This window comes from Carcharhinus amblyrhynchos, chromosome 1, assembly GCF_965287045.1.
Source record: "Carcharhinus amblyrhynchos chromosome 1, sCarAmb.v2.hapA, whole genome shotgun sequence".
Lineage (NCBI taxonomy): Eukaryota > Metazoa > Chordata > Chondrichthyes > Carcharhiniformes > Carcharhinidae > Carcharhinus > Carcharhinus amblyrhynchos.
The window spans coordinates 5,876,935-5,897,676 of record NC_137324.1 but is presented as its reverse complement, the minus strand read 5'-3'; the positions used below and the strand labels follow the sequence as shown (position 1 = coordinate 5,897,676).

At 43.1% G+C, this 20,742-nt stretch overlaps 1 protein-coding gene across 6 annotated transcripts in view; it reads right to left on the bottom strand.

Annotated features, from left to right (window-relative positions):
* Positions 1 to 20,742, bottom strand: part of znf638 (zinc finger protein 638) — a 210,150-nt gene that overhangs the window by 62,395 nt on the left and 127,013 nt on the right. For all 6 annotated transcript variants that reach the window (XM_080189803.1, XM_080189822.1, XM_080189895.1 and 3 more), the window contains exons 8-15: positions 16,782 to 16,916; positions 14,468 to 14,511; positions 10,345 to 10,421; positions 6,562 to 6,608; positions 4,815 to 4,955; positions 3,077 to 3,208; positions 1,608 to 1,655; positions 821 to 958 (exon numbers count right to left, since the gene is read on the bottom strand). In XM_080189803.1, the coding sequence (XP_080045929.1) occupies positions 821 to 958; positions 1,608 to 1,655; positions 3,077 to 3,208; positions 4,815 to 4,955; positions 6,562 to 6,608; positions 10,345 to 10,421; positions 14,468 to 14,511; positions 16,782 to 16,916 (762 nt within the window). The remainder of the gene's footprint in view (positions 1 to 820; positions 959 to 1,607; positions 1,656 to 3,076; positions 3,209 to 4,814; positions 4,956 to 6,561; positions 6,609 to 10,344; positions 10,422 to 14,467; positions 14,512 to 16,781; positions 16,917 to 20,742) is intronic.

Here is a 20,742-nt window from a genome sequence, read left to right as displayed (position 1 = left end):
CCTTCTCTTCTACGCAAAGAACAGTTTCAACTTCTGCAACCTAGCATGACTGAAGTTCCTCATCCCTGGAAGCATTCATGTGAATCTTTTCTGATCCTTTTTTAATGCCTTCATCCCTTTCCTGAAGCGTGACACGCAGAAGAGAACACAATTCTCCAGTTGAGGCTGAACCAGTGCTCTAAACAAGTTTACCACAACCTCCTTGTTCTGGTACTAGGATCCTGTATGCTTTATTAACCATGCTCTCATCTTGTCCTGCATATGGATGTACACATTCTCTGCTCCTGAACCCCCTTTGGAATTGTATTTTGCATTCTATAGTGCTTTGTTGTGTTCTTCCTACCCAAATGATCACAAGAGATCTACAGGAAAATCTCTGAGATTGTGCTCTGGAATTAGAAGTTAACCAGCTGAGAAAGTAAAAAGGAAGCAATTGGTGGAAGCTGGGGGTGCCTGTGAATTGTTTGCCAGAAGAACTGCAGTTCTGTGGAGAGTGCAACGTATGGTAAGTGAAAAAAAAATTTTATTTATACTTTAAAGTACCTACGAAGTAAAGAGTGGTTGGTCATTTGTTACAGTAAATATTTTAAAGCATCGAATCCTGACTTTTTTTTAAGCAGTTAACTGGACATTTGAATTCTCTTTAAAAGTTGCCAGTTTCTACAAAGATTGTAACAGACCAGCTGATCAACAGCACCCTTCATTGTTCAGGGTTGGATGAGTTGGCCTTTCACAGTAGATCAATTGATCAAGTACATCAAGAGGCCTTTCAAACTTTCTTAATACTGCAAGTAGATTTAAATAAATAAATGCAGTTTACCTTGTTGTGTGGTTTCAAGAACATAGAATCCTTCACCCTTCCAAATCGAAAAGCAACACACAGGATGTCAACTTCTGTATAGCCATCCTCAGGTAGATTGCTTATGTGAACGAAATGGTCGTATATAGTATATCCGGCCTACATGGTGAGAATGAGAAAACCAAAGAAATACAACGAGGCAGGCAATCAGGAAGTGATGAACAACACATGGTGCAATCGCAATACATCTTGCAACAGGAATTTAATCTAAAGGGCAAAAGGTTTTGGAACCTAATAAGCGTAGTCATAGAATCCCAACACTGCAGACTGAGGCCATTTGCCCATCGAGTCTGCACTGACCACAATCCCACCGAAGCCCTATCATCGTAACCCCACATATTTACCCTGCTAATTCCCCTGACACTAGGGTTAATTTAGCATGGCCAATCAACCTAACCCACACATCTTTACTCTCCTGCTTTTAGGGCACAATTCCACTGCCTCCAATAGCTTTTTGGCCATCTTCAGAGTAAAGCCAAACAGTGACTGGTACTAGAATGTATTTCTGTAGGTGTCACAGCCAATCCAATTCTGCCCTCATTCTCATTGCCAAATAGCAATCAGATATAGAATCTGCCCAATTTATTTCCTTCCCTTCCACTTTCACTGCTACCCATTCCATGATTTCTTACTCAACATGGATCAGAAATCAATTTACAAATTGATACACATTGGCCATGTTAACGGAATAGTCAATCATCAATTATCAGTCCCTCCATTCTGAAAATACAAATAACAAAATACTTACATCTGGTTTAAACCCAGATTCTTCAATTATATCTTTAAATATCACCTCCTGGAGAAGACAGAAAAGAGAATTAGTAATCCTGACCAAATTTCAGTCAGTATGTCTGAAATAGACACGGCTCCAAGCTTTGAAATAGTGTTACTTGATGCTTTTCACAAAAATATTTAGTTTCTTGATGTTGAATTTGTATCCCCAAATCATTAGCCTGAATTTCTAGATTACTAGTCCAGTGACATTACCACTATATTAGCACCCCCAAAATTCCTCATCAGGGAATACACCACACAATTTTCTGTCCCAGTAACTTCAACCGAATAGTACACTGACATAGTGTAAAATGAGCTGCCAATTTACTATCAGCCCATTTTGCAGTACCAGTCGTGACTGATTGCACCCTTTGACATTTGGAACTATATCACTGTTTTCTCGCTGTTGATGGGTCAAAATCCCTCTATAACAAAGCTATACCACCACTTTCTCAAAGACAATTGGGGATGAGCCATAAATTTTAGCACTGCCAGTGCGACTCTCATGCCACAATGGTTCAATGTCTCTCTCTCTCTCTTCCTCACAGCCAGAATCACCAATTTAGCCCAACTAATTCCATTAGTAACTGGGATTATAAGGCTTTTGCCGGTGTTATGGGAGCATATTCTGGGAATCTATCATAACTAATCTTATCAGTACGAGTGAATGAATATATTAATTCCACTAGTGACTGGCATTCCAGCACTATTAATCCCCACAGAGTCTGAGATTTTCTTTCACCGGAATTGTAGATTATCCTGGTTCTCCCTCTTAGACTAGCAATATTTGTTATCCTTTGCATCCACACCAACAGTACTACATCCCTTTTCATTTCAAAGAGATCAGAGCTGAACACAGTATTTCCCAGGTTTTGGGACATTATGCCTTTTCACACTGTCTGCTTTGGTCCATCTCCATGCAATTATGATTTCATTCATTATATATTCTCAATTGCAACCTTTTTCAACTAACACCAATAGTTTTACTGCTAAAATCAAAGCATTTTTTTGCCTAAATACATTCAGTTCTTCTGTAAATCTTCTAATTGCATCTTGCTCTGCTATTTGCTGGATTCAATCTATAAATCTAACAAATTCACAATTATCTTGGAAATTCAGGTTTAAGTCCAGGCCCACAAGACTACATTTAGTGTGCCATCATGTTGAGATTATACTTATTCCTATTCTCATTCAATAATTTATTCCATCTCATTCTATTTATTGCCTCCCTCCCAATCCCACTCAAAAGCTTAATTATTAAACTTGATCAAAATCTTAACGAAGTTCAATAATGATAGGGGCATTACACTGTCCACTTGGAACATTATTAAAAGAACACAATCTCCAATTTTAATGGTCTTTAAATCACCCAGAGAGATCTAATAGGCATGGAGTTAGAATCTCATTGGCTCAAACACTTTCACTGCTTTTAGGATATCTTACCATATCACTCAGATCCACATACTGATGTAGCACTTGCATGCTAATTGCATTTCCTTTCAGCTTGATTGTGGAAAGGCTATAAAACTCCACCATTTTCTCTGCTGCTTTAGCACAGGCCATTTCTAAGTATGCCTTAAAATAAAAATAAAAATGTTTTGAGGATGGGGAAATTGGGTGGTCAAATGTAACAGAAAAGTTAAATAAATTCTTAAATGACTTATACACAAGCCAATTTAAGAGATTACAACTTTTATACTACAGCTAAGAAAGCACATGCAAACTTATTTTTGCATTGTGAGATATGCTTATTACATGATATTCTCAATTCAGCCCTTAAGCTTGCTTCTGCATGTCTATACTTGTTTACTAGACTAATACCAAGAATGGGTGGATTGTCTTATGAGGAAAGGCTGAAGAAGTTAGGTTTATATCCATTAGAGTTTAGAAGAATAGAGGTGGTTTGATCAAAACCTCTAAGATCCTGAAGAGTCACTGACAGGGTGGATGTGGAGAGGATGCTTCCTCTAGTCAAGAGGATCTAGAACTAGGGGGCCTTGTTTAAAAATAAGGGGTCATTCATTTAAAATGGAGATGAGGAAAAATGTTTTCCCTCAGAGGGTCGCAACTCTCTTCCTCAACAGGCAGCAGAAGCAGAAGCTTTGAATATTAAGGCAGAGCTGGGTTGATTCTTGATTAACAAGGGGGTGAAAGATAATTAAGGATAAGGAGGAATGTGGGATTGAGGTTACAATCATATTAGCCATGATTTTATTAAATGGCAAAGTACAAGAGACCAAGTAGCCTACTCTTGCTACTAATTTATATGTATTAATTACCTTCTATATCAACTTTAACAATTTCACTCTATTAGATTTAAAACATCAAATTAATCACCCTCTGAATTATTATTGTTATTCTGGCAAATCTCTGACATCCAAGGTTAATATGGTGGCACAGTTGTTAGCAGTACCGCCTCAGCACGAGGGATCCAGGTTCAATTCCCGGCCTCAGGTCACTATCTGTGTGGAGTTTGCATATTCTCGTGTCTGCGTGGGTTTCCTCCAGGTGCTCCAGTTTCCTCCCACAGACTGAAAGACGTGCTGGTTAGGTGCATTGGCCATGCTAAATTCTCCTTCAGTGTACCTGAACAGGTGCCAGAATGTGGCAACTTGGGGCGTTTTCAGAATAACTTCATTGCAGCGTAAGCCTGACACTAATAAATAAACTTTAAAATACCTTCCAATTTTATCTTCTCAATTTGTTGCTATACATGCCCCTTTGCAGCTTCCTGACACCATCTGCACAATATGCTGTTGCAAATTTGGATATATAACTCTCAACTTCACTCAAGTCACTAATGTATACTGTGAAAAACTCAAGACAAGATAACATGTCTGTGCAGCATAGTGCTCATCTCACTGAACTCTGTTTCACCTCCCTACCCCAGTCCTTACCACTGACTTTCAATTTTAAACAGAAGGACCTGGTAGTATGCATTTGTTAGTAGTTCCCTGACAACAAACATCAAAGTTCGAGAAACCAAAATGAGGTTAAGAGGAGAAACAAGGGAAAAGAAGAGGAGAAACAAAGGGAAGAGCACTGGCCACAGCAGTTTCAATTAACTCAAGAGAGACAAGAAAGGATAGGGCAAGTCACAGCTGAGAAAATAAAAGCCACCAGAATAAAGTTATGAACTGTGTTAACAATACATAGTGAACAAGTGGAGAGCCATACCCACCTGGTTCCTGGAAAATGTGATAACTGCATTCAGCACTTGTCCAAAGGGCTTTGCCAACCTTTTCAGATCATCTTCTTTGTAACCTCTAGCTGGAAGATTGTTAATTCGAATAACTCGACCTTTTACATTCAAGCCAACATTCTGCAAAGGAAAAGGAAACGCTCAAACTCATCAGTCTATAACAAGGGCATGATTTGGGGAGTGGGGAAATCACAGGTCATCACATTTAAGATAAAAGAGCATACTCTTAATACCATACATGATATAGTTTTGAAATTAAAACAGAGTACGTGCAATGCATTTATTGACATGCATGAAGCTCAGATGAGGGTCACATCTTTTCAGATATTGTTAAGACTACCAAGAGATTGGCTACCTGATGTTTCTCAAACTCTTGTCTTTTCAAAACACTAATTTGTTTTGTGTTTGCATTTTATTTCCCCTCTTGGACTCTCCCTCAGTTCTGTAAATAGTTGAGCTATCAGGGCTGGGCAGCAACCACTCCTCACTCTCCACAGGTCTTCATTTTTCTTATTCAATGTTCTTCATTATATTGCTCCTTCTCAATCTATCACCTTCTCTCCCCATACATCCTTCAGATATCACTTAACTTCTCCAAATCTGACATTTTGTATTTCCGATTTACTTTGTCTCAGGATCGGCAGCCATGCCATCACTCTGCGATTCACTCCCTAAATCTCTCTTCTCTCCTCTGACGTACTCCTGTGAAACACTTCAGAGCTTCATCTATGTTAAAGGCATCAGATAAATCCAAATTATGACAGGGAGAATCTAAGTTCCCAATGTTGCTGTGGGACACTCTCCAGGATGGTTGCTTAGATACAGTAAATACTGGAATATCAATTAGGTTGCAGCATATACCACCTGATTTTCTGATAATCACGGTGTACAGGTAATCCTGGGTACTTTGATGCAGACCAAATAAACATTCCTCTTCAGCTAACACAATGATTTTGAAGTGTTATATATTTAGATGCAATGAGCTACAATCTGACCACAAAACCATAGAAATGATGCAGCATAGAAGCCTACTTTGTCTATGCCAAACCAAAGACACCGAGGAGTCTTTTTCCCTTCACATTGTTGTGTTGACAAAAAGAATTGTGATACGTATATTCTGGTTCGCCTTTCTGCTTTGTTTTGCTGATTGCCAGTGATTTGTCCACTTAAAGGTGCTACAATTACATAGAAACATAGCAAAACTACAGCACAATACAGGCCCTTCGGCCCGCAAAGTTGTGCCCAACATGTCCCTACCTTAGAGATTACTAGGCTTACCTGTAACCCTCTATCTTACTAAGTTCCATAATGAGATAATAAAGGTTATAGCCAAAATATTGAATCAGATATACCTTATGGGGGGGAGAGAACAGAGAGAGATGACAGTTAGCTCAGCTGGCTTGCCAGCTAGCTTGCGTATCAGATTCATGTAAAGAACATTAAAAACGATGTTCAATCCCCATTCCAGCTGAGGTAAACTTCAGGCCTGCCTCCTCACCTTACCTGTAGTAAAACATCACAGCACTTTGCCATGGTTCAGCAGATAATCACTGAGAAATTGTCTTTAGGCAGAGAACTCGATGCTGTGTCAGAGCCCATGCAGACTTGATGGGCCAAATTTACACTGTAGGGATTCTATGATAAAGTTTATTCAATTCTCCAAAGGCAAAAGAGCAAGATACAATATTTTCTTACTCAGCAGCTGCAACAAATGGAACATGCTTACCTCAGACTCTGTCTTCTCCACAGCAGCATCTTCATCTTCTGCACTCTCTGAAACAGATATGAGAAATTAAAAAGCTGAAAACAGTCAAACTAAACAATGTCACCAGTAGGACACAGACTTTAAAAAAAATGGTGTAACTCTCCAGTGTAGTGTTAATATGCAGTAGATTTAAACCTATATACCATTTTCCCAAACATTTTTGAAATAAACAACTGAAGCTCACGATTGTGGCAAAGAGGCATCTCATCGTCTGTAATAAACGAGCTAGTATTAAGTGTCCAATTTTGTTTGATAATGAGCCAGTGAAGGGCCTTGCGACACAAAGGCAAGGCAAATACAAGCAGTTGTTGCACTGGCTTTAGGAACGACACCACGATACAGAGCCAATAAAACCCCAAAAGAGTAATAAGACAGTTTGCTGTTGAATATCAGATTGTAAGCCAAGTGTGGTGACTGCAGGGATTAGCTTCCATAAGAACATAGTGAGGCAGCCTCCACCACTTCAACGGGCAGAGAATTCCAGAGATTCACCACCCTTTGAGTGAAGAAGTTCCTCCTCAACTCCGTTCTAAACCGCACCCCCCCTTTATCTTGAGGCTGTGCCCTCTAGACCTACTGTCCTTTCTGAGCGGGAAGAGTCTCTCCACCTCTATCCTATCCATCCCATTCATCATCTTATATACTGGTTTGGCCTCAACTGGAGTACAGATGATTCAGGAGATTGGTTCTAGGGATGAGGAACTTCAGAAACATGGATAGATTGGAGAGGATGTTTTCTTTGGAGAAGATTGACAGTTTTGATAGAGGTGTTGAAAGTCATGAGGAGACTAGACAGAAGTAGATAGGAAAAAATGTTCCCATTAAAGGGAGGATCACAAGAGGATGTAGATTTAAGATCATTGGCAAAAGAAGCCTGGAAACGAGCAAAACTTTTTCAAGCAGCAAGTGGCTGGGATCTAGAATGCACGGGCTGAGGCCGTAGTGGAAGCAGGTTAAGTTGGGACGTTCAGGTGAGAATTGGGTTATCTGAAAAAGAAAAACATGGAGGAACTTCAGAAATTTTCTCCAAGTGGAGAAAGCAGGGGCGTGACACTAGGTAAATTACTTCCTCAGAGAGCCAGTACATGACAAACTGAACAGTCTCCTCCAATTATGTAATCATTCTGTGATAGCATCAAAAGGTATGTAGAACGATAAAAATGATACAGGATAGAGGGGGCCATTCCGCCTATTTGTCCACACCAAACCAAAAAACAGATGCCTTTTCTATTCCCATCTTCCTGCATCTGACCCAGTTCTGCAGCTTACAGCACTCAAGCTGCAAATCCAAGTACTTTTTTAAAAAGTGGCACGGTGGCACAGTGGTTAGTATTGCTGCTTCAAAACGCCAGGGGCCTGGATTTGCTTCCCAGCTTGGGTGACTGTGCGGAGTCTGCACATTCTCCCCACATCCGTGTGGGTTTCCTCTGGGTGAGCATAAGAAATAGGAGCAGGAGTAGGCCATCTAGCCCCTCGAGCCTGCCCCGCCATTCAATAAGATCATGGCTGATCTGTCGTGGCTCAGTTCCACATTCCCGCCCTCTCCCCATAACCCTTAATCCCCTTGCCTATCAAAAACCTATCAACCCGCGTCTTAAAAATATTGAGCGAGGCAGCACCACTTCAACGGGCAGAGAATCCTGAGGCTGTGCCCTCTAGTCCTACTGTCCTTTCTGAGCGGGAAGAGCCTCTCCACCTCTATCCTATCCATCCCATTCAACATCTTATATGTCTCAATGAGATCTCCCCTCATTCTTCTAAACTCTAACGAGTACAAGCCTAGTTTATTCAGCCTCTCCTCATAGCTCAATCTCCTCAACTCCGGAATCAGCCTAGTAAACCTCCTCTGCACTCCCTCCAAGGCCAAATATCTTTGCGTAAGTGCGGCGACCAAAACTGCTCACAGTACTCCAGCTGCGGCCTCACCAGTGTCCTATACAGCTGCAGCAAGACCTCCCTCCTTTTATATTCAATCCCCCTCGCTATGAAGGCCAGCATCCCATTTGCCTTCCTGACCACCTGCTGCACCTGCAGGCTGGGTTTTTGTGACTCATGCACAAGGACCCCGAGGTCCCTCTGCACCGTCGCATGCTGCAGTTTTTCGCCACGTAAGTAACAGTCCTTCCTACCATTATTCCTACCAAAGTGGACAACCTCACATTTGCCAGTTCCTGGCCCATTCGCCCAGCCTATCTAGATCCTTCTGCAGACTCTCCACACCCTCCACACAATTTGCCGTTCCACCAATCTTGGTGTCATCAGCAAATTTCGACACCATACACTCGGTTCCCTCCTCTAGATCATCTATATAGATGGTGAATAGCTGAGGCCCCAGCACCGACCCCTGGGGCACTCCACTAGTAACCAACCACCAATCCGAATAGCACCCATTGACCCCCACTCTCTGCCTCCTATTTGACAGCCAATCCTCTATCCACGCTAACACCCTACCCCCAACTCCATGCCCCCTGACCTTCTGTAATAACCTCTTGTGAGGCACCTTGTCAAACACCTTCTGAAAATCAAGAAAGACCACATCCACCGGCTCTCCTCTATCCACCGCCCTAGACACATCCTCATAGAACTCCAATAAGTTTGTCAGACACGACTTCCCCTTAACGAAACCGTGCTGCGTCTGCTCTACCAAACAATTCTCCTCAAGATGCCTCGCTATTTTCTCCTTGATCACGGATTCTAACATTTTTCCTACAACAGACGTTAAACTAACCGGCCTATAATTCCCTGCCTTTTGCCTGCCACCCTTCTTAAACAACGGCGTAACATTAGCCGTTTTCCAATCTTCCGGCACTTCCCCGGAATCCAGTGACGTTTGGAAAATAAGTCTTGGCTTGGATGCTCCTGGTTTCCTCCGACAGACCGAAAGATGTGCAGGTTAGGTGCTAAATTCTCCCTCAGTGTACCTGAACAGGCACCAGAGTGTGACGATATAGGGATTTTCACAGTAACTTAATTGCAGCGTTAATGTAAGCTGACTTGTGACATTAATAAACTTAAAAACAAGTTCCTCCTATCTACTCTATTACTATCTCTCACAATTTGTTTACCTCATATAACCCCTCAGCCTTCTCCAGTCCAAGGAACACAACCCCAACCTCTCCTCGTAGCTACAATTCTCCCGAGCTAGCAACTTTCTTTACTTTTTTGATAATATGCATAAAATACAACTATAAAACTAAAGGATGGCTTTTAAGTCACTGTACTGGAGGATTCGTACAGAACTGAGAAATGTGATGTTTCAATAAAGGTCTGATTCTACATTGTTACAACTGTATGTATGTTTAATCTGTGATTTGAAATAATGAGAGAACAGTCCACCAGCAGACAGGGGCTAATAAAAGTTAAAAGTTAATATCCAGCTATGTTGAGTTTAAATCAAGAGAGCTGAATGATCATTGAAATTCACTCTGCTCCAAAAGAGTAATGCACTGATACGTTTCATTTTCCATACCTCCCAGTCTTACAGCCAAGACTGAATACGGGGTCTACTAGTGCTGAATAATGGGAACTACTGTATAACGGATTTAATCCCACTTTCCACTGTGCTGAAATTGCAAAAAACTAATCTTAAATTGGACCCTTAATGTCTTGTCATGTCAGTGTTTATGTCTTGTCAATCTGAGCTGAATTTAAAAACAACTTTTGAAGCATCAAACCATCTCCCAGCAAACTATCACATTTAAGCAAATTAAAAAATTTTATAAATCTTTCTCAGCAGTAACTTACTTGGATCAACCGAAACAGGGGTAGTTTCTGAAGCACCCCGAGTACCAGCAGTCGTCACGGGAGCACTTGTCTCTTTCCTGAATTAAACAAAGGAAAAGAAAATGTGAAATACACAGTCATAGCAAGAACATAAGAACATAAGAAATAGGAGCAGGAGTAGGCCATCCAGCCCTTCGAGCCTGCCCCGCCATTCAATAAGATCATGGCTGATCTGTCGCTGCTCAGTTCCACTTTCCCGCTTTCTCCCCATAACCCTTAATCCCCTCTCTTATCAAAAACCCATCAACCCGCGTCTTAAAAATATTTAGCGAGGCAGCCTCCACCACTTCAACGGGCAGAGAATTCCAGAGATTCACCACCCTTTGAGTGAAGAAGTTCCTCCTCAACTCCGTTCTAAACCGCCCCCCTTTTATCTTGAGGCTGTGCCCCCTAGTCCTACTGTCTTTTTTGAGCGGGAAGAGCCTCTCCACCTCTATCCTATCCATCCCATTCATCATCTTATAAGTCTCAATAAGATCTCCCCTCATTCTTCTAAACTCTAACGAGTACAAGCCCAGTTTATTCAGCCTCTCCTCATAGCTCAACCCCCTCAACTCCGGTATCAGCCTAGTAAACCTCCTCTGCACTCCCTCCAAGGCCAAAATATCTTTGCGCAGGTGCGGTGCCCAAAACTGCACACAGTACTCCAGCTGCGGCCTCACCAATGCCCTATATAGCTGCAGCAAGACCTCCCTACTTTTATATTCAATCCCCCTCGCTATGAAGGCCAGCATCCCATTCGCCTTCCTGACCACCTGCTGCACCTGCAAGCTGGGTTTTTGCGACTCATGCACAAGGACCCCGTAGTGATGTATAGGACATTAGTGTGCAACGAACATTCAACCAGATCCCAAAAGAGTTCCAAAGTTAATGAGTTCCAGATGCTGACCAACACCAAACATTTCCAGGGCGAGCAACGAAAGGACAATGATCCAGATCTTGCAGTATCAGTAACAGACATAGAAATGTACAAATTAGGAGGTGAAAGCCACTTGGCCACTCAAGCCTGTTCCCTCATTCAATTAGATCACGGCTGATCTGATTTTAATGCCAACTTCACATTCCTGCCTACCCCAGACAACATTTCACACACGTATTGATCAAGAATTTTTTTTACCTCTGCCTTAAAAACACTCAAAGACCCAGCTTCCACTTCGACAGTTCACCATTAGCAAATATCAGAAAGCTGCAGCAACTTCTGCAGCGCAACATGCACCAACTAGCTGTAAATCTCAAGTTGCAGTGGGCCAATAAATGGAATTTTCATGGCCTTACAAATTCTGCTGCCAAGCTTGGCATGTAAATAGCAGGCAAGTGGACAAGCTTGGATTGGGGCTAACTACCAACTAATTCACAATTAAGACTATTCAACCTGAATGCGATTACTGTCACTAGAGAGGTAGTGCTTGATCGACTAGCGGGACTGATGGTGGACAAGTCCCCAGGACCGGATGGAATGCATCCCAGGGTTCTGAAGGAAATGACAGAGGTGATAATGGATGCCTTAGTGATTATTTACCAAACTTCGCTGGATTCCAGGGAAGTGCCGGAAGATTGGAAAACGGCTAATATTATGCCGCTGTTTAAAAAAGGTAGCAGGCAAAAGGCAGGGAATTATAGGCCGGTTAGTTTAATATCTGTTGTTGGAAAAATGCTTGAATCCGTCACCAAAGAAGAAATAGCGAGGCACCTGGAGAAGAATTGTTTGATAGAGCAGACGCAGCATGGATTCGTTAAGGGGAAGTCGTGTTTGACGAATTTATTGGAATTCTATGAGAATGTGACTAGTGCGGTAGACAGAGGGGAAATGGTGGATGTAGTGTTTCTCGATTTTCAAAAGGCGTTTGATAAGGTGCCGCACAAAAGGTTGCTTCAGAAGGTTGGGGGCATGGAGTTGGGGGTATGGTGTTAGTGTGGAGAGAAGGTTGGTTGTCTAATAGGAAGCAGAGAATTGGTATCAATGGGTGCTATTCTGATTGGCGGTTGGTAACTAGTGGAGTGCCGCAGCCTCAGCTGTTTACCATTTATATAGATGATCTGGAGAGGGGGCTGAGTGTAGGGTGACGAAATTTGCTGATGACACGAAGATAAGTGGAAAAGCAAATTGTGCGGAGGGTGTGGAGAGTCTGCAGAGGGATCTGGATAGGCTGAGCGAGTGGGCGAGGACCTGGCAGATGGAGTACAATGTTAGCAAGTGTGAGGTTATCCACTTTGGCAGGAATAATAGGAGGAGGGATTATTATTTAAAGGGCGAAAAGCTGCAGCATGCTACGGTGCAGAGGGACCTGGGAGTCCTTGTGCATGAGTCGCAAAAACCCAGTCTGCAGGTGCAGCAGGTGATCAAGAAGGCGAATGGGATGCTGGCCTTTATAGCGAGGGGGATAGAATATAAAAGCAGGGAGGTCTTGCTGCAACTGTACAGGGCATTGGTGAGGCCGCAGCTGGAGTACTGTGTGCAGTTTTGGTCGCCGCACTTGCACAAGGATATTTTGGCCTTGGAGGGAGTGCAGAGGAGGTTCACTAGGCTGATACCAGAGATGAGGGGGTTGGACTATGAAGAGAGATTAAATAGACTGGGTCGGTACTCGTTGGAGTTTAGAAGGATGAGGGGGGATCTTATAGAGACGTATAACATAATGAAAGGGGTGGATAGGGTAGAGGTAGAGAGATTGTTCCTGCTCAGAAAGGACAACAGGACTAGAGGGCACAGCCTCAAAGGGGGGGGAGGGGGCAGTTTAGAACGGAGTCGAGGAGGAACTTCTTCACTCGAAGGGTGCTGAATCTCTGGAATTCTCTGCCTGTTGAACTGGTGGATGCTACCTCACTAAATACATTTAAGACATGGGTAGGTAGACAAGGGAATTAAGGGTTATGGGGAGAAAGCGGGAAGTGGAACTGAGCTACTTCAGATCAGCCATGATCTTATTGAATGGCAGGGCAGGCTCGAAGGGCTAGATAGCCTACTCCTGCTCCTACTTCTTATGTTCTTATAACCTGGTTGCAAATACATAATGAGGCTCACATCAATGGAGAATATAAATGTCAAAATTGATTCAAACAAATAATTTTAAAAATCCTAATCTGACTTACACGTTTTAAGAATAATCAAACTTTGTTAAGATTTATCTGAATTGTTTAAGTCAGCATGAAAACAAAAAAGATCCATGACTTTTTAGCAGAAATTCAGATTTAATGTTTTCAATGCATATTTGCTTTGTAAAACTATTTATCTGAATTCCTCAACGTACATCAAAGTTTTTCTGACCAAAAATCATTGCACTTCAAAAAAAATGCTTAATTTGTACATTGAATCATGTCAATTAAATCTGATTTAACCCTTTGCTCCAACACCTAGATTGGTATCACTGCATGTAAACCTTGTGTCAAAACTGCTTGCTGTGCTGAGTTATTTATGAAACTCTTTAGGCTGAATAGACTGAAACAAACAAGTGAAACATATGCAGCACAAGAGGCAGCAATAGGTACAGACTGAATTTCAGCTAATGATGCCCAGGTCACTGGTAGAAAGTAGTACAGGAAGATATGTCACACATCTCCCAGCATTTAGCTGAATAACAGTATTGGTGAAGGTCTATCTAGCACTTCTTTTTAAAAGCTGCCTTCCCCAGTCTATTAGCATCAAACCTCTGATTCATTTGTGCTAAGCAACAAACACTACAGTAAGTGAAGTTGATCCAGAGTCTAATAAATCCAGAAATCTAGAATATTTGCAGGGATGAATGTACTGAATTTCGATGAGCAATAGTGCTCACCTCATTGTTGAGACTGCTCGATTATATGACACAAGGGCATTTTCCAAGTAAAACTATACAGAAGCTTGATTTTTCCTTCGGACTAAAACCTACATGAACTGGATACTTTCAACATCATGTTAGAGGGAGAACAAACAAGTGGATATTAGGGATGATCAGCTGGTATCAGGTTTGGTTCAGTGCACAGTACAGAAATTCAACAGCACTGACAGCTCTGGGTTTGAGAATCCATTCAAGTCTATTCACCAATAGTTGGTCAACATTATTCCAGTATTTCCTTGGATTCAGAGGTCTACTACTCAGATACTTACTGAAGAGAGGGGAAGACTTGGCTCTGTGACTGCTCCTTCTGATCCTAGTTAAAGAAAAAACAAGTGTCAGAATTTTGTCATTCTGTTCTACCAAGCAAAGAACAAGACTTTGGTCCTCCAAGCTTGCACCGATCATGCTGCCCGACTGAAATAAAACCCCCTACCCTTCCAAGGACCATATCCCTCCATTCTCACCCTATTCATGTATTTGTCCAGATGCTCCTTAAAAGTCACCGTCGCATCTGCTTCCACTACCTCCCCCAGCAGTAAGTTCCAGTCATCCGCCACCCTCTACGTAAAAAAACTTGCCTGACACATTTCCTTTAAACCTTGCCCCTTTAACCTCTGACCCCTAGTAATTAACTCTTCCACTCTGGGAAAAAGCTTCTGACTATCCACTCTGTCCCTACCCCTCATAATCTTGCAGACTTTTGTCAGGTCGCCCCTCAACTTTGTCATTTCAATGAGAACGAACCAAGTTTCTCCAAACTCTCCCCACAGCTAATGCCCTCTATACTAGGCAACATTGTGGTAAATCTTCAAAGCCTCCATATCCTTCTGGTAGTGTGGTGACTAGAATTGAACACTACATTCCAAGTGCAAACTAACTCAGGTTCTATAAAGCTGCAACATGACTTGCCAATTTTTAAACTCAGTGCCCCAGCCGATGAAGGAAAACATGCCATACGCCTTCTTGACTACCTTCTCCACCTTTCAGTGGCCTGTGTACCTGTACACCTAAATCCCTCTCCCTATCAATACTCTTAAGGGTTCTGCCATTTACTGTATATTTCCTGTCTGTATTAGATCTTTCAAAATGCATTATCTCACATTTGTCCAGATTAACTCCATCTACCATCTCTCTCTCTGCTCAAGTCTCCAAAGGATCTATATCCTCTGATGGTCCTCATCACTTTCTGGAAATCAACCAACCTTTGTGTCATCCACAATCAATTACTATTCAAACCAGTTACATTTCCTCCAAATCATTTATATATACTACAAACAGCAACGGTTCCAGCACTGATCCCTGAGGAACACCACTCATCACAGCCCTCCAATCAGAAACGCACGCTTCCACTGCTACCCTCTGTCTTCGAAAACCAAGCCAGTTCTGTATCCACCTTGGCAGCTCACCTCTGATCCCATGCGACTTCACCTTCTGCACCAGTCTGTCATTAGGGACCTTGTCAAAGGCCTTACTGAAATCCACGTAGACAACATCCACTGCCCTACCCTCATCAATCATCTTCGTCACTTCCTCAAAAAACTCAAACAAGTTAGTGAGACACCACCATCCCTTCACAAAACCATGTTGCCTCTTGCTAATAGTCCACTTATTTCCAAGTGGGAGCAAATCCTGTCTTGAAGAATCCTCTCCAGTAATTTTCCTACCACTGATGTCAGGTTCACTGGCCTGGATTATTCTTGCTACCCTTCTTGATGGTACTCAGGCCCAAATCAGAAGTTTGTGTACATAAAATCAAACTTGCCATTCAAAGTACAATACGCAGCAAGTGAAGTATTGAGAAGCACCATCTTCTGAATGAGACATTAAACTCAGACCTCACCTGCCCTCTTAAGTTGCCACACATGGGAACTGCGCAAAAAATTTTTGAAGGGTCACAGAATCCCTACAGGCCAGGAGGAGGCCATTCAGCCCATCGAGCCTACACCAACAACACTCCCACCCAGGCCCTATTCCCGTAACCTCACGTATATACACTGCTAACCTCTCTGACAATAAGGGGCAATTTAGCATGGCTAGTCAACCTAATCTGTACATCTTTGGACTGTGGGAGGAAACCACGACACCCAGAGGAAATCCATGCAGACACGGAGAGAAAGTGCAAACTCCACACAGTCACCTGAGGCTAGAATTGAACCGGGGTCCCTGGCATAATGCTAATCATTGTCACTGTGCCACCCATATGCACTACAAAGAAAAATTAGAGACTACTAGTCCTGGACGATTAACCAACATAATAAACTGATGATTGATCATTAATATTACTGCTTCTAGGAGCTTGCTTTGCACAAATTGGGTGCTGCATTTTGACATTAAACCACTAACTACACTTCATTAACATTGGGAAAAATGCATTGGAGCTTCATGAAACACGCTACAGAAATACACATCAGTATTTGTCCATCTTTTAAAAAGCATTTCTGTATATGAGAAGATAGAAATAAGTTATCTTACAGCTTGGTTGCTCACTGTCTTCAAACAGTTTAAGTACATTACCTATGGATCCAAATTTACACCACCACAATCTTGCCTATTTACCGGAAAATGAACCACCTTGGGACTTACTGGCTGTTTATGGATTTGCTTCTTCCGTCCCAGTAACATCATGGTCACTTGTCGGTGATTGATCTCCACTGGTGTGATGCTGTAAAACTCCACAAGCGCCACTGCAGCCTCTTTATAGGCCATTTCCAGGAAAGCCTATTTCAAAACAAAAACTAGTCAACAGCCGTACACAGAGTTCAGCACTTAGAAATTTCTTACCTCAGAGACTTTTTCTCCATAGCTTCAAACTCCAAGCTGAGCATCACTAAACTTTGTAATTATTTATTGTTTAAAAAAAGGCCACTTGGCCCAGTAAGTCTGTGCCAGTGTTTTGCTTCACATCAGCCTCCTGCTCCCCCAGCAACATATTGTTCTGTTCCTTTCATTCTCATGGGTTTAGTCATTGTGCTTTCTCTCTCTGTGTTTACTGAGGTCTGTTCACAAACATTTACTTAGATTTTGAGATGATAGTAACTAAAATGAGTGTGAATGGGATCAGGAGAAATATACTAGTATGTGCTAAGAATTGGTTAGCAGACAGAAAGCAGACGGCCAGGATAAATACTTCCTTCTCTGGCTGGATGCTGCAGGGGTCCTTGGATTTCAGCTGTTTACAATCTAAATAAATGATCTACAAGCAGGGACAGAGTGTCAATTGTGTCCATTGAGGAAGGATGTGATGGCATTGGGGGCAGTTCAGAGGAGATTCATCAGACTGATTTCAGGGACAAAAGGGTTGACACTGAGAATAGGTTAAACAGCTTGGGCTTATATTCGCTGGAGTTTAAAAGGATGAGAGAGGACCTGATCGAAGTCTACAAAATACTAGAAGGGATTGACAAGGTGAACATATATATATATATATACACACACACACACACCCCAAGTGTTCCCCTTTTGGGGCAACCTTGTTCTGACAAGAGGTGACAGGTATAGGTTGAGAGGCGGTAAACTGAGATGAGATGAGATGAGGAGGAACTAGTTCTCAGGGGTTAGTGAATTTGTGGAACTCGCTGCCTCATGTATCATTAAATGGTTTCAAGGACAGCACAGGTATATTTCTGATGAAAACTGGGTGAAAGGACAGGAAGGGAGGTGGATTTCAGACCAGGGAAAGATAAGCCATGATCTGATAGAATGGCGAAGCAGGCTCAAAGGACTGAATGGCCTACTTCTGCTCCTAATTCCTAGGTAGGATGACAGGCTGTTGCTACTGGGATACAGCTGTTCACAATCTATTTAGATGATTTAGACGTGGGACCAAATGTAATATTTCCAAATTTGCTGATGACACCAAACTTGGGTGGGAACATGAGTTGCGAGGATGATGCAAGAAGGCTTCAAGAAGACTTGGACAAGCTAAGTAAATGGACCTGAACATGGCAAATGAAACACAATGTGAATAAGTTCGACATTATTCAGTTGGTAGAAAAAACAAAGGTAGAGTATTTCTTAAACAGTGACAGGTCTGGAATTGCTGGTATTCAGAAAGGACCTTGGGTCATTTTTGTTGGAGCAGATAAGATTGAGGGGCAACCAAATTGAGGTGTTCAAGTTTGTTGTTCATCCATCGTCAGGACCTCGATACTATTAGTCATTTTGAGGCTGGTTGCGGTGTGTCGAAAGATGACCGATCAGGCCAATTCAGGCACGGAATGTCCTGGCACATATTGGACAGACTTGTGTACACACCGTAGTTGTTGCGCTGGTGGTGGACTTGCGCAACTTGCGCTTAAGTTGTGCTTCAGCAATATACCTTGCTTCGTGAGCTTGACAGCCTTTGTGGATGAGGCAGCGCCAGGTAGGGCAGTTTTGTGCCAGAGTTAATGTCCAGTGACTTCAGGGAGGCCTCGAGTGTGTCTTTGAAACGTTTCTTCTGCCCTCCACGCAAGCGTCTTCCAGCAGAGAGTTACCCGAAAAGGAGCTGCTTGGGTACACGCTCATCTGACATACGGATGACGTGACCTGCCCACCGGGTCTGCGCTCTCATCAGCAGTATGTGGACTGATGGTAGACTTGCTCTAGAGAGAACTTCAGTGTCTGGTACTTTGTCTTGCCAACGGACGCGTAATATTCTGCGAAGACAAGTCACGTGGAAATGATTGAGCTGTGTTGCACGCCTTCGATACACAGTCCATGTTTCACAGGCATACAGGAGTGTAGTGAGTACCGCGGCGCTGTAGACCTTCAGTTTTGTTGCTGGGCTGATTCCTCGACGTTCCCATACAGTGGAGCGCAGTTCACCAAAAGCAGGACTTGCCTTTGCTATTCTGCAGTTAACTTCTGTATCAATAGTCACTGCTTGGGAGAGGGTGCTGCCAAGATAAGTGGTCCACTGCCTGTAGTTTCTATCCTTCGATTGTGATTATGGGTTCTGTGTATGGTGCATGAGGAGCTGGCTGGTGCATGACATCGGTCTTTTTAATGTTGATGGTGAGTCCAAAGTTGTCACAAGCCGTGGAAAATTTGTCCATACTGACTTGCATCTCTGGCTCTGAGCCAGTATACAGGGCACAGTCATTGGCAAAGAGGAAATCTCTCAGAACAGTCTCTTTCATTTTGGTAATAACTTGAAGTCTCCTCAGGTTGAAGAGCTTCCCTTCCACTCTGTACTTGAGGCTGATTCCAGCAACACTGTTCTGGAAGGCATCATTCAGCATGGCGGTAAACATCATACTGAACAGTGTGGGTGTGAGCACACAGCCCTGTTTGATGCCATTGGTGATGCGAATGCCTTAGAGGATTCTTCGCCATCCAGTACTCTGGCCATCATGGAACTGGTGTGCCATCTGAATGAATTTGGGAGGGCAGCCGAACTTTGACATGATCCTCCACAGGCCTTGTTGGCTTACAGTGTCGAAAGCTTTCACGAGGTCAACAAAGGTTGTGTAGAGCTCGCGATTCTGCTCCTGACGGTTCTGAAGTCAGCGCACAGCAAAAATCCATGTCAGTAGTCCCATGACCTTTGCGGAAGCCACACTGTGGCTCTGGATGCAGGCCCAGCTCCAGATGAGTGACCAGGCGATTTAGCAGGACTCTTGCGAGGGGTTTTCCTGTGATGGAGAGCAGTGAGATTCCTCGGTAGTTGTCGCATACTTGCCGATTGCCCTTCCTCTTGTAGAGGTGTTCAATGGAAGCATCTTTAAGTTCCTGAGGAATGAATCCTGGCTTCCAAAAGGACGGGAATAACTCGGTAAGCTTCTCGATAAGTGCAGGACCAGCAGCTTTATAGACGTCTGCGGGTATGTCATCTGCCCCTGGGGCTTTGCCACTGGATAGCTGACTGACAGCTTTTGTGACTTCAGCTACTACCGGTGGATCATCCATGGAGCTGTTGATATCAACCTGGGGAATCCTGTCTATCGCCTCATCGTTAACAGATGACGATCGGTTGAGGATGGCTTCAAAACGTTCAGCCCATCTCTGCAGGATCTGAGCCTTCTCTGTAATGAGAGAGTTGTACCATCTGTACTCAGGAAGGGGGGACTCCCGAGAGATTGAGGGCTTCGTAGAACCGTTTCTGTCAGCGTATCCCTGTATTCCATCTGCCTTGGCGCTCAGCCAGGTATCCTGCATTTTACGCAGTTTATTCTGGACTGTCCTGCGAGCACTGGTAAAAGCATTTTTCTTGGCAGCTGAAGATGGGTCGTTCTGACAGGCCCGATGAAGATGGTGCTTTTCAACAAGTACAGCCTGTATCTCCTCATCATTCTCATCGAGCCAATCATGCTGCTTGCGGATAGAGGGCCCGAGCATCTTCAGCGCTGATGTATGGGTAGCAACCCTGAAGCGTTCCCAGTCGTCCTCAGCATCGCCTGCAAGGTGTAGGTCAGCAAGCTTGATTTCTACGTCTTCAGCCAGTGCTGAAGCTATGCTGGGGTTCTTTAGCTTGGCCGCATTGATTCTTTTCATAACCTTGCTTCCTTGCGGTCACCTCTTGGGTCTGATGCAGAGCCTCATTTTGGAGACAATGAGCCTGTGA